Here is a 15,298-nt window from a genome sequence, read left to right as displayed (position 1 = left end):
GCTGAGCCTGCGCTTCCTCACCCGCGGTCCCTCGGGAGCCGCAGGGCGGGACCGGCTTCCCCCACGGGGCGCACTGCGAAAAAGGCAACTCGCTCCTGATCGGGTTTCAACTGCTGAGCAACCCAGTCTGTCGGACGCAGGGGACCGAGGCCAACACCTTGCCGACCCTGCGGGGATGGCGCCCTCTGGCGGCGCACCTGGGTGTGACGCCCCAGGGACTTGGCTGCCCAGCCTTGCTGCTTTTGAAAATGGGAAAATGATGTTTAGGCCTCGCCTCCAATCACTGTTTTCTTTGTCCTGTCTGTTTGCTCGGGAGCCGGCTGGGCTTCCTGGCAGGGAACTTCGAATTGGTGGTGCTTTGTCTGTGGCTGTGGTGCCACTTTGTCTAGAAGAGACCGAAGGGGCCTAGAGAAACCAGGTGCGTGGCGATTTGTGGCGATCGATCTGTTTACAAACTGGTGACTACACCTTACCACGTTGCTATGTATTATGGCTAAAATGTTAGAGGTGGATTTCTGACAAATGGGGTCATGTCAGTTTGTTGGTAAGATAGAACAAAGGTAGAACTGGGAGTATACATTTTTGCCTGGATTGCTGGCCAATCGGGATTCTATTTCAGTTGTTCAAGATGCAGTATCTTTCCACTGCACGGTCCCAAGTTTGATCCCCAGCACACACACAAAAAAAGATCTAATATCTATCGTTTCTGTGTCTCACACACAGCACCGTTTATGGTTTTGGCAAAAGAAATAACGAAGTACTCACTATACTTGTCTGACATCTCAAATCTCATGGGTAATCTGTAACAAGCTGGATAAATAATTCATGGAACAAGTGTCTATAAACGATACAGGTAAAATATCTAAGTCCTTGTAAATAAGCTAAAATACTGGGACATTTGCTAAGTTTAAATTCATACTTTTGGTTTCATAAAATGCATAAAACACCGATGCACAGTGTCCAAAGATATGTCCACTTTTAATGAGTTTGAGAGGAGCTGCACTAGAGGGGCAATGATATCTAGAAATGAAGAATTACGTCAAGTACATTTTCATCCACTTATCTGGAGGGAATAAACTTTGAACAGTGCACTCCAAGACGATCAGTGCTTATATCTGTTCGTCATTTTAAACTCCCCTAATGTTAATAATTTGTAGAAGAAGAACTCATTAAGTGTTTAAATTTTTAAAAGTTAGCTGCCACCTATTTCAGAGAACAGTCAGTTTTAGGAAAACATGTTTTGTTTTGCTTGTGAAGGCCGATCAGTGTAGATCACGCCAGAGAGAGTAGCCAGGACACACCTGGCCAGCTGACTAATGTTTTTATTTACACGACCTAATGCTAGTAATCACAGTAAAGTCTAAAAAGCTGCCCTGCTGCCTGCAACAGGTGAGTTACTACAGGTTTTCCTCTGTGGTGCTTGCTAGATTTGATTCTTAAAAATGAAATTATAAAAAAGACACAACTATTTTGTTTTTGCAGCAAGACTTTTCAAGACTCAAAAACAAAAGATTGCGTTCCCCCCAGATATCTTGTTTTTACTGTGTAGTTGTTACATCTAGAAGCTACATTCAGTTTTCTGGAGAAGGGATATGAACATAGAAATCTCAGTTGGCTGACAGATATTCGAGACTCGACAGACACAGACTGAGTTCTAAAAGGTTTATAGTCAGGTATTACTGAAACAGAGTCAACTTCTTAAAGCGAAGAGATTTAATTTTGTTTCTGTTTCCTGAACAGATGATGTAAAATGTGCTGGTGATGGGTGTGTGTCTTCTGATGTCTGGATAGCGAACGGCATCATTTTACAGTCGCCCAACGCCTACGTTTTGCCAATCAATCGTCTGTCCCAACAGGACTTTCAGACACCTGCATCTCTTGAGTGAGACATCTGGACATGTTCTCGTTAGAGACAATCTATTCTAAAAAACTGTGCTCAGATAAAATGACTGTTCTCAAATGAGAAGAGAGACAGGAACAGAGCCAAAGATCTGAGTGAGCCGCAGAGACCTGAACCACTTGCGGGTTTACAAAGGATGGTGACGGGAGAGCTGGTCTTCAGGGTTGTTGAAGGTGGGATTTTGTTTGTTTTGAGACAGGGTCTCACTATGTAGTTGAGACTGACCTGGAACTCACTCTGTAGCCCAGGCTGGTCTCGAATTCACAGCAATCCTGCTGCCTCAGCCTCCCGAGTACTGGGACTACGGGCGTGCACCACCACACCCGGCGAAGGTCAGATTTTAATGTGTGCGCGTAACACCAGAACCTAGCCGGTTATGCTTAGAACAAGGCTTTCTTGGAATATTGTTGTGTTCTTAGTACAATTTACAAAAGAAATGGCTCAAAAGAACAAAGATTTTTGTAGATCGTTCCAATTTTAGTACATGTGCTACCGAAGCAAGCACACGATTTTTGCACATCAAAATAATATCTGTGCTTTTTGCTCGATAGGGTTTTGACTGTTTATAGGGCAATGAAATTTCGTTAAGGTTTCTTTAGGCATCTGTTATTAGTCTTTTAAATGAAAGCTGTTTATGTCTCTGACTAGATAAACTGTTTATAATAATATGTGTTTTTTGCTGATGCAAGTTTTAGAAAACATTTTTAAAGCCTGCTGGCCTCGGAACACTGCTGTCAGTCAGGCTCCCGTCTCAGTGGTTTCTAGAAGCCAGACTGTTTTCCTGATTTGCTAATCTCCCTCTGTCAGTAACAGCTCTGCACCTTGTGTGGTCACGGTAGGTGTGAGCTATGCCCCTGCTGTTGCCCGGGGCGATCTTGCTCTGTGCTGGGTTTGAAACGGACTCGTCACTAATCAGTGGCAGTGCTGGGGACTGGGCTCAGTGCCTTCTGCGTGCTGGGCAAGATTCCACTCACCGGCCAATCCCGGCCCCGGCAGTCATGGTGGGCAGGATGGCACCGGCCCAAACCCAGGAACTGAGGGAAGGAAGGAGCCCTGTCCAGCGACCTCCTGGCGTCGGAGCTGAGAGGCCCAGCGCACCGTGGGGACCAGGGGTGGCAGGTACCTGAGTGGCGTCCCAGGCTTGGTACCGCAGCGTCCCCGAGAGGATGTAGTCGCTCAGGTAGAAGAGGAAGAGGCCGATGATGAGCAGTGGGCTCACGCAGGCCCACATGGCCTTCCAGTAGCAGCCCAGGGCGCGGCCGGTCATGGCCTCCAGCTCGGCTCCGAATCTGCGGGCCACAGGGGGAGAGAACCTTGGAGCCTGGCCGGGACAGGGAGGAGAGTGCGTGCCAGATCCCGGAAGGCCATTTCCTCTGTACATCGAGGGACTTTCACGTAAACCTGGCCACAGTGCCGTGCTGTGGTGGACAGGAGATCAGGATGGACCAAGCCTGCAAGGGCAGGGAAACTGTAAGTCTACCTTGAAGAAAACTGCATCTTCAAGACACACCCCCGTTTCCAGGGTTAAGGACCCCTCCACCTGCACAGGCCAGGTTTCCTTCCACTGTGCCTCCCCACATTCCTCAGTCATTGTCCCGTGGCGTCTTTCCGGGGCCCTCACTTCCAGCCTGCAGACATCACCCCAGGAGACAGCGCCAGGAAGGGAGTCACATCGGGAAAGGCCAGACCCCTGCGTCTAACGGCCCACTCCAGCCCACCCCGGAACGGACACCCCAGGACCATGGAGACCATGGCAGCCATGCCCTTCTGTGGCAGGAACTTCCCTGACTCGGCCTCCCAGGTCTGCCGCAGCCCACAGGGGCGCCCTGAAACACGTTTCCATGATGGAGCCTAGAGCGGTGCTGAGCAGAGGTCCCCGCTCCCCTGGGGGACACCTCATGCCAGACTGGGGGTGCAGCACACCCTGGAACGTGACAGCTCCATCCTCCCTTAAAGATGCGCTGACGGGAGGGGCCCGGCCCACAGCTGGACCAGCTCCGGGCAGAAGCCAGGGTGAGGAGCCTTCTGGCCTGCACTGGCCTGCCCACTCCACGCCAGAACCTTCATTTTCTATTTTTATCTATCTAACTGGGATCGAACCCAGGGTCTTCCCACCGACCCATGCCATTTTCACACAAGGCCTCGCTAAGTGGCTAGGGTGCCTCAGCCTGCCTTGAGCTAGGGTACAAGCCTGTGCCACCCCTGAAAACTGCTCTCCTGGGTGGAGGGGTGGGGACAGGGCCATGGGTCACTGTTGCCCTGTGCCCCGGCCCTGCACTGTGCCCACGGAAGGCTCTGCCGCAGGGCTGGGCTGACCGAGCCTGGCTCAGGGCTCCAGGCCACATGAGTACTCGGGACCACCACAGTGATGCAGGTCAGAAAGGGTGGGGTCCCCTCATTCCCTTTACCCCTGTCCACACCTGGGTAGAGAAGTGGGAGGAGCAGGCCGAGGGCTGCGGGCAGGTCATTGTCACTGGAGGGCCACCAGAGGGCGCTGTCCTTACCAGCAAGCACAAGGGACTGCAGGGGCCTTGTTTCTCCTCAGTCAAGCTCACACACACCACCACCCCCCCTCCCGCCCAGAGTGTGTGTGTGTGTGTGTGTGTGTGTGTGTGTGTGTGTGTGTGTGCGTGCGTGCGTGCATGCGTGCGCGCGCGCGCGCCCACTCACATGCCCTACTAGGAACTGAATGCAGGGCTTTCATACTGAGCTACAGCACCAGCCATTTTTTACTTTTTAAATTTAAGACAGGATCTGAATCATCCAGGCTGAGCTTAAACTTGCAACCCACCTGTCTTAGCCTCGCAGAGTGCTGGGATTACTGGTGCGCATCAACACACTGGACCCTCCCCATCCTTCTGATGGCCTACACCCCATCTCCAGTGAACTCCTGTGCGCCCCAGATCAGGTGCTCTGTCCCCAGACCCTTCTATTGTCCTGAACACCTCTCAGGCCACCAGGCTCTTCCTGTGCCTTGGCAGGTGCTGGGTCCCAGGCCCCTGTGGGCTGTCCCGGCTTTAGTGCGGAAAGGCCCAAGTTGCAGGAAGTCCCTTGTTCCAGCTAGACCTAAAATGTCCCCACACCCTACTTGCTCTCAGAGGCGGGCTTTGGAAGGTGAGTGACAGTCAGAGCCCGTGCGCATCCTCGCTTCTGTTTGTAGAACGGGGATTGAACTCAAGACCTTGTGCTTGCCGGGCAGGCTCTGCGCCACTGAGCTACATCTCTGGCCCCCACCCGGATTCCTCCTGGGAGGAGGCAGCAGCTGTAGGTGCTGTTTGCAGGCGAGGCCTTATGTGACCTGGAAGGGGCAGCTGCCTCCCTACGCCCCTGCACGGCCAGCCTCACGCCCCAGGTGCCCTGGGCTCAGCATTGGAAAGCGTGCTCAGTATGAGGGAGGCCCCGGCTCCAGTCAGCAGTGTCAAAAAAACAAAACAGAAACACAACTGCCAGTGGCCCCAGCTGCACACTGCACCCCTGGGAGATGGAAAACTTCCCAGCACTGCGCAGGGTGCCTGGGTGGGAACCTGACCTCGGTGGAACTGGCCCGATTCTCCAGGAGGTCAGTGCTCAAGCAGACCGGTCAGGGTCCTCACAAACTGGTGTTGGCCACGGATCAGAGAATCTAGTGCTGGGAGGCCAGATCTCATCCCAGGGAGCTGCGGGGTGCAGCAGGGCCCGCTGGGAACTTCCTCTCCAACACAGAGAAAGACAGGAAACAGAGAGAGGCTGTTGGTTGCAAGCCAACAGAGGACAGAAATGAGGCAGAGAAACAGGTGAACTCTCAGGGAGAAAACAAACGAGTGCAAAGAACCACCTCCTAGAAGGAAATGCACTGAGCCGGGGTGTCGGCCGCTCTGGGGTCCCCGGGAGCTGCCTGTCCCCATGTAGCTGGCAGGGCCGGCCCCTCACCTCCTCAGCCCATACACGTAACACACGGCCACCGTCTCCACCAGCACGATGAGCAGCAGGGACAGTGTGGCTGCGTAGTCGTTGAAGATGTCAAACCAGTAGCTCCCGGCCTCCATGGTGAACAGTAAGCCGATGGCGCAGTTGATGAGGCACACCAGACCTGGGCACAAGACACCCGAGTGCCACCTGCTCGCCCGACCTCTCAGGGGCAGCGGGGGCCGGGCCCCGAGGGAACTGTGGCCACTTGGTTGGTCCACCTGGGTGGGCAGAGCTGCTGGGCAGGGACATGGGCCCAGGGGGGCAGCAGAAGAGGGAGCTGTGCACTCTCGGGCCCCCCGGGCTGTGGGTCTGGGGCCCTGGGGATCCCTACTGCATAGGCCCAGCCTCGTGGGGAGAGAAGCAGGGGAGTGGCTGGAATGTGAATCAGGGCCGGCAGGACCTGGGAGAGGGGAGAGGGGTGAGCTGGGTTTGCCAGCACCATGGCCCTGCGTGGAGTCCTTAGCCTCAAGGCCAGGAAAGGGCCCCTTTCCCAATGAGCAGCCAAGGCTCAGAGACCTCGCAAAGGCCCACCAGTGCCCGCCATGTGGAGGAGGCAGATGGCTCCATGTGGGCCCACACCTGAGATGGCCTCCTTGGGCAGGAGGCTAGAGATGGCCTTGCTGTCGGTCAGGGGCGTGAGGATGCCTGCCGTGTTGCCCAGCATGCTCCCTATGCCCAGCATCAGCAGCATGAAGAAGTAGAGCACCGACCACAGCTGGGACACCTCCATGTTCTTAATGGCCTCCGTGTAGACAATGAAGGCCAGGCCTGTGCCCTGGACCGCCTGTCCATGGAGAGAGGTAGCAGTCACCCAGGAGACCAATGGTCTAACACTAAGAGAATTCTCAGTGATGCGGGATCTCAGAACTGGCCCCAAGAGCCACCTGCTGAGCCCCGGTCACCTGCAGACCAGGCCCTGAGGCCAGCAGCACCAAATAGAATGTGGGGCTGCCCAGATGCACCTCTGCAGAACGTGGGGAACTTCTGTCACTCTGTCCCTGCCCCCGGGCCACATGTGGACAGTGCCACATCCACCTCAGAATGTCCAGGGCTCCACCCTCGGTGCTGGGACTGAGGAGCCAGCCTGTGTCAGGGCCCAGAGTCCCAAGCTGGTGCCGCGGTGTGGACACAACTGTGAGGACTGAGCCTGCAGCTCCTGTGTGAAGACAAGTCCTCTGTGACCCAGGGAGGGCGGAAAGCGCCATAGATGTGGGAGACCTCTGGCTCTCAGCAGGAGACGCGCAAAAGCAAACCTGTAGCCTCCGTGCAGTTGTGACCACCAGCACTCCCAGAAATTAGGGTTAAGCAGTATGCCACACATGGGCTGGTAAACCCACAGGAAGACAAGTCAGCTGGAGGGGAGAGGCGGTGGGAAGAAGAGCACTGTCCTCCCCTGGGAGCCCTTGCTGCACTGGGTCAGAGTCAGAACCGCTGTGCATCAAATCGGTCCCCTCCCCAGGACTCTGGTGTGGAATCTCCATCCCCAGTGTGAGTGTCCCTGGGAGGCGTCTTCAGTGGGAAGCTTAGGTTAAATGAGGTTATAAAACCGGGATCCTAAGGTAATGTGAGTGCAGCCTTATAGGAAGGGGAGCGGGGACCCAGTCTTTGCCCCAGAGCCTGTGTTAGTTCAAGGAGAGGCGCCCGATCTCCCTGGCCACACCGTACCGTGTCCAGCTCCAACTCCAGGCTGCAGTTCTTCAGGAGTGGGAAGACCTCGCTGTACTTGCTTGGGTAGGTGGAAGCCAGGTAGCCCTTCACCTGCTCCAGGTTGCTGGCTGTCAAAAAGCCATCTTCCAGGTCAAAAGAATTGGTCAGCAGCAGAATCACCCTGCAGAGCACAGCACCAGCTTGACCTCCACTGACTGGAGAGGCTGCCACCTTCCCATCTCTCAGCAATGTGTTCCTGTGCAGCCCCTCCTTGTGGTTCTCCCTCCAGCTCAGAGGTGGGCGCTCTCCTCCCCACTGGAGGCCCAGGTCTTACAGGTGCAGCCCGGCTCACCTATCTAAGCAGTGTTCGTAGTTGAAGGTGGCCTTGAAGCCATAGATGGAGAAGGTGACCACGCTGGCGAAGATGGAGGTGGCACTGTTGATGAGGGACACGATGATGGTGTGCTTCTGGCAGTTGTTGGAGGGCTCGTTGTAGCTGGCAAAAGCGATCAGGCTGCCGAAGCCCAGGCCGAGAGAGAAGAAGATCTGTGTGGCTGCATCTATCCAGGCCCTGGGTTTGGCCAGCTGTTCCACCTGGAAGACCAGCAGGGGGCAAGCAGGAGCCTGAGTCCACGGAAAACTCACAGCCAGGGAGGCACAGTGTGGGCAAGGAGCTGCCCTAGCATGGGCTGTGAGGGCAGCCTGAGGGCAGCCTGGGGCCACAGCCCAGCTTCCCCATGCCGGTTTGTGCCCTGTCCGTCCCTCAGCACCCGAGTGCTTGGGAATTTTCCCATAGCACAGCGCACAGCACTCAGCCACAGGAAGTGTGCAGTGAGCACCGCAGGGTGGACTGACCAGAAACACACCGGGCCTCTGACTCCCCAGCCAGGCGCGCTGTGGGTCTGACATGCAGACCTGCAACTGTGGCCTGGATGCGGAGGTGAGGCCTGCATCCAGCCTCCCTGTGTAGCGCTCCTTCCCTCCATCTGCCCCTCCTCACCGCCATCCTGGCGAGTGGCAGGAGGAGGGAAGGGCATCCTCACGAGCCTCTTTACTCACCTTGGGAGTGAACATGTACACCAGGCCATTGGTGGCTCCGTGGAGGGTGAGGCCTCTGACCAGGTAGATGACAAGCACACAGTAGGGCAGCAGTGCTGTGAAATATACCACCTGTGGGTGCCAGAGGGCAGAGTCAGCATCAAGTGCCCTGGAAGCCGCAGCCTGCTGGGTGTTCAGGCTGCACCACAGCTGCTGAAGGCTGAGGCGGGTTGGATCGGGGCGGACTCTGCACTGGAGAAATGGGCTGGCGGGTGTGGTTGCCCTGTCTGTTGCCACCAGGAAATTCTTAATCAGCAGACAGGAGGCAACAGGCACTGAGGCTTCTGCCCTCAGGTCTCCTTCAACCCAAGTGTACTCTGCACAGGACAGAGGCAGCCCATACATACTCCCATTGACACGTTCACATTTCCAGATAGAGACGTCAGCCTGAAAAGCAAATATGGACAACCTAGTAATGAGGCCGGGGAGAAAGCTGCCCTCGGAGGCGCGCATGTCTCTACTCATCTGTGAGCCACATTTCACTCCGAACCGACTCTCCTGGTGCCACAGCAGGTCGGGAAGCACAAAGATATCAGAAGGCAAACGTATTGTCTCTAAAGGACAAAACATTTAAGGGCTGGAGGCTGGACAGTTTTCCACAGCTAAAGCCCGAGATAGCCTGGCCAGAAGTGCGCATGGAAATGAGCACCATGAAATGAGGGGAAATGTTCCCGTAATAGATTCAGTGGGAACTTCACTGATACGGGTTCATAGCCCCCTCCCAGCTGCTGTCATTTCCTTGGGCTTGAAATCCCACACACGTAGTTTTGTTTTCCTTTGGTGGTTACCTGGGATTGAACACAGGACGCTTATACTGAACTACATTCCCAACCTTTCTTCAAACTTTAATTTTTTTTACTTTGAGACACATTTTACTAACTTGCCCAGCTTGGCTTGTACTTAGTACCCTCCTGCCTCAGCCTCCCAGAAGAGTGAGATTACAAGCGTGTGCCACCACGCCCCTCTGTCAAAGCTTCAACACAGCTTCAAGTGCTGTCTGCTCACCAGGACTGGTATTTTTCTGTAAGTCGCTTCCTATACACAGCAGAGACTCTTCCTTAAAGCAAAGAATGGTGTTGCAAGGCTGCTTCATGTACGAGTTCCCTGGATTTGAGTTGTCCCATGAGAAACGCTGCTGGTGACCCCTTTGCAGATCGGCCTGAATTATATTCAGGTAGGGAAGAGAAGATCCAGACCAAGAATGTAAAAGGCCGATGTTTAAACTTACCCTTGAGTTCAGAGAAGAGACAAATAATCAGCTGAGTAAGTTAAGGAAGACAAGGCAGGGTATGAAAGACCACTTCAGGAAAGAGATGCAAGTTATGAAAAATAAACAAGCAGAAATCTTGGAAGTAAAAACCACAATGAAAGTCTAGGGAGTACGTGAGAGCACTGAAAAGTCACGAGCTCGCATTGGATAGAAGGCACTGGCATATTCAGATAGGAGCAAGAGAGAGAAGTGGCAAAGAACCGACTGACTACCTGATTGCAGAGGGCACATAGATCCCACTACATCTGTAGTGAGCGAATTCCACATCCCACGGCCATAAATAGGTCAACTAGACAGGAAAATGAGCAAAGAACCACCAGAATTAAACACACTATTGACTAAAAGGACTTCACAGATAACCATGGAATGTTTCATCCAACAACAGCAGAATCCACTTTCTTTTCAGCACACCGTGGGCTGTTCTTCAAAGCAGACCACAACTTTAGGCCATGCGGTGAGCCTCACTGAAAACCAGAACACCGAAAAATCCTCGTGCATCCTGTCAGACCACAACAGAATGAAACAAATCAACAGCAAAATAAACCACAGTTGCTGCACAAATGTGCGAGGTTGAACAATACATTCTCAACATAGTAAAAGGTCACCAAAGAAAATCAGGGTCAAAGTTAAAAAATTCCTAGCATCACATGATACTGGAAACACTACATCTCAGAATCCGTAGGACAGAGAGAGCAGCTGCCTATTAAACGCAGGCACTGGCTCCCTGAAGCAGCCCCACCCTCAGGTTCTGTGAATGCGCGCGCACTAAAGACAGACCGGGTCAGCACTGAGGCACTTCCGCCCTCCTCTGTCTCACAGGAGGGCTCTGCTCCGGCAGCACCTGCTGTGTCTGCCCAGCGGGCTTCTGTCCCACACCATGGAGGTCCCCGGACGCCGCCCACCGCGGGCACAGGTGCCGCTCCCTCCCACCCTGCCCACCTTGCCCGTGGACTCGGTGCCCCGCAGGATGCACAGGTACACCATCAGCCAGGCCAGGACGAGGCACAGCGCCATTTCCCACTGCACGGCCCCACTGTCCTGGATCGATGGCGCGATGTTGAGGGTCTTCCGGTACCAGAAGTACTGTGTGGAGGACGCCTTCTCACACTCCTCCTCATAGCCGGTGCGGTTTGCATTCAGGGGGCAGACGGACCATGGCAGGGGGTCCTGTGGGCGGAACCACATCGTGCAGAGGTGAGAGGAGGCCAGGGTGGGGCTGTGGGGCGGAGAGGACCTCAGTGCCTGGGACGCCGTGTGTGTGTCGGGGCCTGGGAGGGGCTGCGGGGCACCTGCCATGGGCTGTGTGGGGTGCAGTGCTCCCCAGAGGGCCATGGGAGTGGCCTGGCCGCAGGGTGCTAGTACTGGGCATACTTAGTGGGGGCCTGGTGAGAGGGCATCAGCTCACTTGGGGTGTATGCTCCTGGGACAGTGGGACCCTGTCCCTCTCCTCCCCTTGGAGATGTCACATTTACACTGCACCTGCTCATGTGGTGATGGGCTGTCCCCCCCCACACACACACACTGGAGGCCAAAGCAGTGGGCCCGTGGGAGTCACACCTGGAACCTTCCAACCACGAGTGGAAAAAACCTTGTGCTCTCTAAGTTCACTGTGGCTATGCAGAGCTCGCTGGTGGAGGCCTCTGCTCTCCTAGCCATTCCGCAGGTGGTTTGGGGAAGGCCTAACTTTGCTGTGGGGCTGAGACTGAGATGGATAATGAGGGAAAAAACTCTAACCCAGCACAACACAGGCCTGTGAAGGACAGAAAGAGTGAATATTCAAGTGCTTTTCTGCAATCGCTGGTGCCCACATTTCTGAGGATTAGAAACAGCTGCTACTTTTAAATTCACTTTATTTAGAAAATGGACAAGTCTTCCTGACTGTTAGACAAGGTGCACAGCTTCCATCTTTGCAAATTTATCTTCATAACTGCACAAATGTATACTGCCTCTACGTCTTTTGGGAGTGCCACTGTGCCACCCACAGCATGCCCAGCCATACACAGCAGCCCTCAGTCTTTGGAGTCAGAGAAGCTGCCCCGTTTCTACCCAGTAGGCTGGGGCCAGATGCTAGGGTGGCAGTGGGAGGCCTTTACTTCTGCCCACCAGTAATTCCTGTCACTCTCCCAACGTTCACTGAACACTCAACTCAGGTGAGTATGCTTGGTGATTATTTCACCAACAAAGACAATGAAAGAATTGAATATCCACATGCAGGAAAAGGCACCTCAGCCCATATTTGACATGTTTTATAAGGAAAATATCTGAAAGCAGAGCACAGACCCGTTTGTATCACCTATCACTCTATCATCTAAAGAAGAAACGAGAAAAAATTAAAACCTTGGGTAAGGCCAGGAGGGTGAGAGGTGGGCAAGTGGGTGAAATCTCATCTGTATTTACAGTTGCTCCCCAGTGCTGGAGTTAGGGCCTGAGCTCTGCCTCCTGTCAGGTCAGAGGGCACGGGATTCCCACAGGAGCTGGAATCTGACTGCAAACTCCACAGGCAAGGGATCTGGGCTGTGCCCTCCTTGTGATGACCTGGTGCATGATGAACTGAGGCAGGGCTGAGGCTGTGATGCTAGCCCTGGGGAAGGGAATCATATGGATCACAAATATGTATTACTATTGTAAGGCAGGCCACCGAACCACTAAGCTAAACCCCCAGCTTATGTATTGCTATTTTAAGAAGAAACCAAAAAAAAAAAAAAAAAAAAGTCCACCCCACCTAGTCTATTGAAAAATTGTCTTCCACAAAACTATTTCCTGGTGCCAAAAAGCATGTGGATCACTGAGCTCCAGGGAGCAGCAGGAAGGTCCTGAGCAGAACTCTGGCTTTGAGAAGAGCCCCTACTGTGTTTCAGGGTGACAGTGGTTCTTCTGGGAGAACTCTGGGTCTATGGGGAAAAGGAGGGGCTCAACCTGGGGCCAGAAACTAGGGAGAACAAATAGCCATGGCAGGAAGGGAGAGAGGGGACTGAAAAGGTGGAGGAAGAGCCTTATGGTCCTGAGGGGATACAGAAATCACTCTCAGTTTGTGCTGTGGATTTTCTCCTGGACTCATTGAGATCATTTTTAATGTTTTGAGGGTCACAGCCTATGAAAGCTGTGGACCAGCTCCCCTAAATGAGCGCATAGGCATACTCAAAACCCCAGCTTGCAAAGTGAGGGGTCTTGGATCCGTTTGCTGTGGGGTACTGGGCTTCCCCAGTCCTTCCTGCTACTTGGGGGCTCCCCGAGGCCGCTTCTTCCCCACTCCCCAGGCGTGGGCCCCACATGTGTTCCCTGACTCACAGCAGCTCACCTGGAAGGAGTTGAAGAGGTACCAGAAGCCCCAGGCATTGATGATGTTGTAGTACAGGGACAGGAAGAAGGACACCACCACGCTGGCCACGCCTGAGGGGAAGAAGGAGGCAGGGATGGGGACGGCGTGCGTGGGGCGGGAAATCTCTCTGCACACATTGGGACCTCTGTGAGGCTACGTCTCTTGCCAACTCACATCACGAGGACATGAGTCCGGTGACGCTTTTGAGACCTCTGTGCCAGACCCCGTGCCGAGCACCTCACACACCTCTTGTCCTCACAACCGTGTTGTTCCCATGTCATGGAGGAGAGCACTGGGCACAGAGCTGGCCCAAGGCCACACAGCTCCTGAGTGGCAGAGCTAGGGCTTAAACCTCCGAGAGGACCATTTTGTCACTGCCTCGGGCCAACCGTCTGCCCACTAGGACAGCTGTTCGCTCTGGCTCACCCGAGGTTGGGTCACCGGGGCCAAATGTCCTGTGGTGTCAGAGGCTGGGGTGAGGGCACGTGAGGGATGGCGGCATGGCAGGGCCTACGTGGAGCCCACATACAGTCGGCCACCAAGGATGCTCTGAGGTCTTCCTTCTGAGCACGGTCCCCCGCCCGCCCGTCCTACATATGGGCCAGCTCCCGAGTCTGACATAAGCCAGGGTGGAACACTGAAGACTACACCCCCCACATCCGCAAGCTACAGAGCAGCTGAGCAGCTAATTCCCTTCCACGGATTTCTGCTGCTGAGGCCCAGAGCAGAGACCCAGGGCTGTCAGTGCCAGGGGCTGCCCTGTGGGTCGAGACCCCAGCCCCTCTCAGCTTTAGCGGCAGCTCCCCCTGGGCTCTCCGTTCACCCCATCCCTGGCTCTCTCTGGGGTCCTGTGCCTGCTGCTAGATTCCCACCCCACCCCGGAGCCACCCAGGGGATGGGGGCCCACGTACCGAGCCCTCCGAGATAGGGGCTGATGGTCTTCCAGGCGCCGAAGCTGCCCTGCCGCATGCGCTGCCCCACCGCCAGCTCCAGGTACAGGAGCGGCATCCCCTCCACAGCCAGCATGACGAGGTAGGGGATCAGGAAGCTGCCTGTGGGCATCCAGAGCCGAGGTCAGGCCAGCAGCGCCAGGCGGGTCTGCCGTGCTGCCCACCTCCTCCGCAGACACCCTGCCACCGGCCCGTCTTTCCCTGTCCACACCCGTCCGTCACTGTTCTGCCCCCACCTTTCCACACATACATCCCTGTCATTTGTCTCACCCACCTACCTACAGTCGTCCATACATCCATCCACGCAGCCTCCACACACCCACTTACCCTTCCTTCTGTGCATGGACTTGTGCACGCCTCTGTCCATCCATCTACCCGTCCATTCGTCCACACTTCTGCGGACCCACCCGCCATCTACCCGTGAATCCATGCATCCGTCCCATTGTCCATCACAACCCGTCATCCACCGCGCACGCACACATGGACCCATCCAGTCACGCATCCACCCAGCAGTCTGTCCACCCATCTGTCCACCCATCCTTTGGCGCCCGAACAGGGGACTCGCCTATCCTGCGTAAAGACTGAAATTTCGGGTAAGGATCCCTCCTCTCATGGGCAATGTCATGAGTCAAGAGGGCCGGGGCAGGCCGCCTTAGTTAAGGGCCCTCATGACGTAAAGGCGTCCGAGGCGATTCCAGCCCAAACTCAGGAGCCCTGTAGGGCTCCCCGGGCGGCCTAACGACGGCGGACAAAAGCCTCTTAAACAAGATGGCGCGGAGGGCTGACTCTTCCGCTGTCTTCTTCCCCAAAGGCGTCGGCCCCGCTCGCTGGTCTCTCACTTCCTTTGATGAAGCGCCCCAGCTAAAACCCGTCCTCACCGGAACAACGGTCATCGGGCAGAGCTGCCCATTCCGGTCCAATTGGGCGGCCTCCACCCTGTGCGCTGCCATCTTACTTGTCGGGTAGGAGAAACAATCCTTCGGTCGGGCCTTAGCGTGGCCTCAGGGTCCTGGGCCTCCAGGCCTCCCAGCCTCCTCCTCCAAAGCCCGGTCCAGGGCAGCTGAGAGCTCCGGAGAAGTCTCGGAGCGAAAGACCTGCAGCTGCGGGGTCCGGGCCTGCTGCCCAGAGCCGGGAGCGGAGCCCGGTTGGCAGCCAAGTCCGGCAGC

At 55.2% G+C, this 15,298-nt stretch overlaps 1 protein-coding gene across 3 annotated transcripts in view; it reads right to left on the bottom strand.

Annotated features, from left to right (window-relative positions):
• LOC104862523 (sodium- and chloride-dependent transporter XTRP3A) overlaps positions 1-15,292 on the bottom strand; it is a 17,967-nt gene extending 2,675 nt beyond the window's left edge. The window contains exons 1-10 of one of the 3 annotated variants that reach the window (XM_033762628.1): positions 15,088-15,292; positions 14,094-14,234; positions 13,162-13,253; positions 10,803-11,030; positions 8,555-8,665; positions 7,848-8,089; positions 7,514-7,676; positions 6,428-6,632; positions 5,810-5,969; positions 3,024-3,189 (exon numbers count right to left, since the gene is read on the bottom strand). In XM_033762628.1, the coding sequence (XP_033618519.1) occupies positions 3,024-3,189; positions 5,810-5,969; positions 6,428-6,632; positions 7,514-7,676; positions 7,848-8,089; positions 8,555-8,665; positions 10,803-11,030; positions 13,162-13,253; positions 14,094-14,208 (1,482 nt within the window). In that variant the 5' untranslated portion in view covers positions 14,209-14,234; positions 15,088-15,292. The other 2 variants (XM_033762629.1, XM_033762627.1) reach the window with 2 other exon arrangements.
• Positions 15,293-15,298: the final 6 nt, after the last annotated feature.

This window comes from Fukomys damarensis, unplaced genomic scaffold (assembly GCF_012274545.1).
Source record: "Fukomys damarensis isolate Sample0158 unplaced genomic scaffold, DMR_v1.0_HiC HiC_scaffold_12, whole genome shotgun sequence".
Taxonomy (NCBI): Eukaryota; Metazoa; Chordata; class Mammalia; order Rodentia; family Bathyergidae; genus Fukomys; species Fukomys damarensis.
Note: the sequence above shows the minus strand (reverse complement) of the source record. Positions and strands in the feature narration are given on the sequence as shown.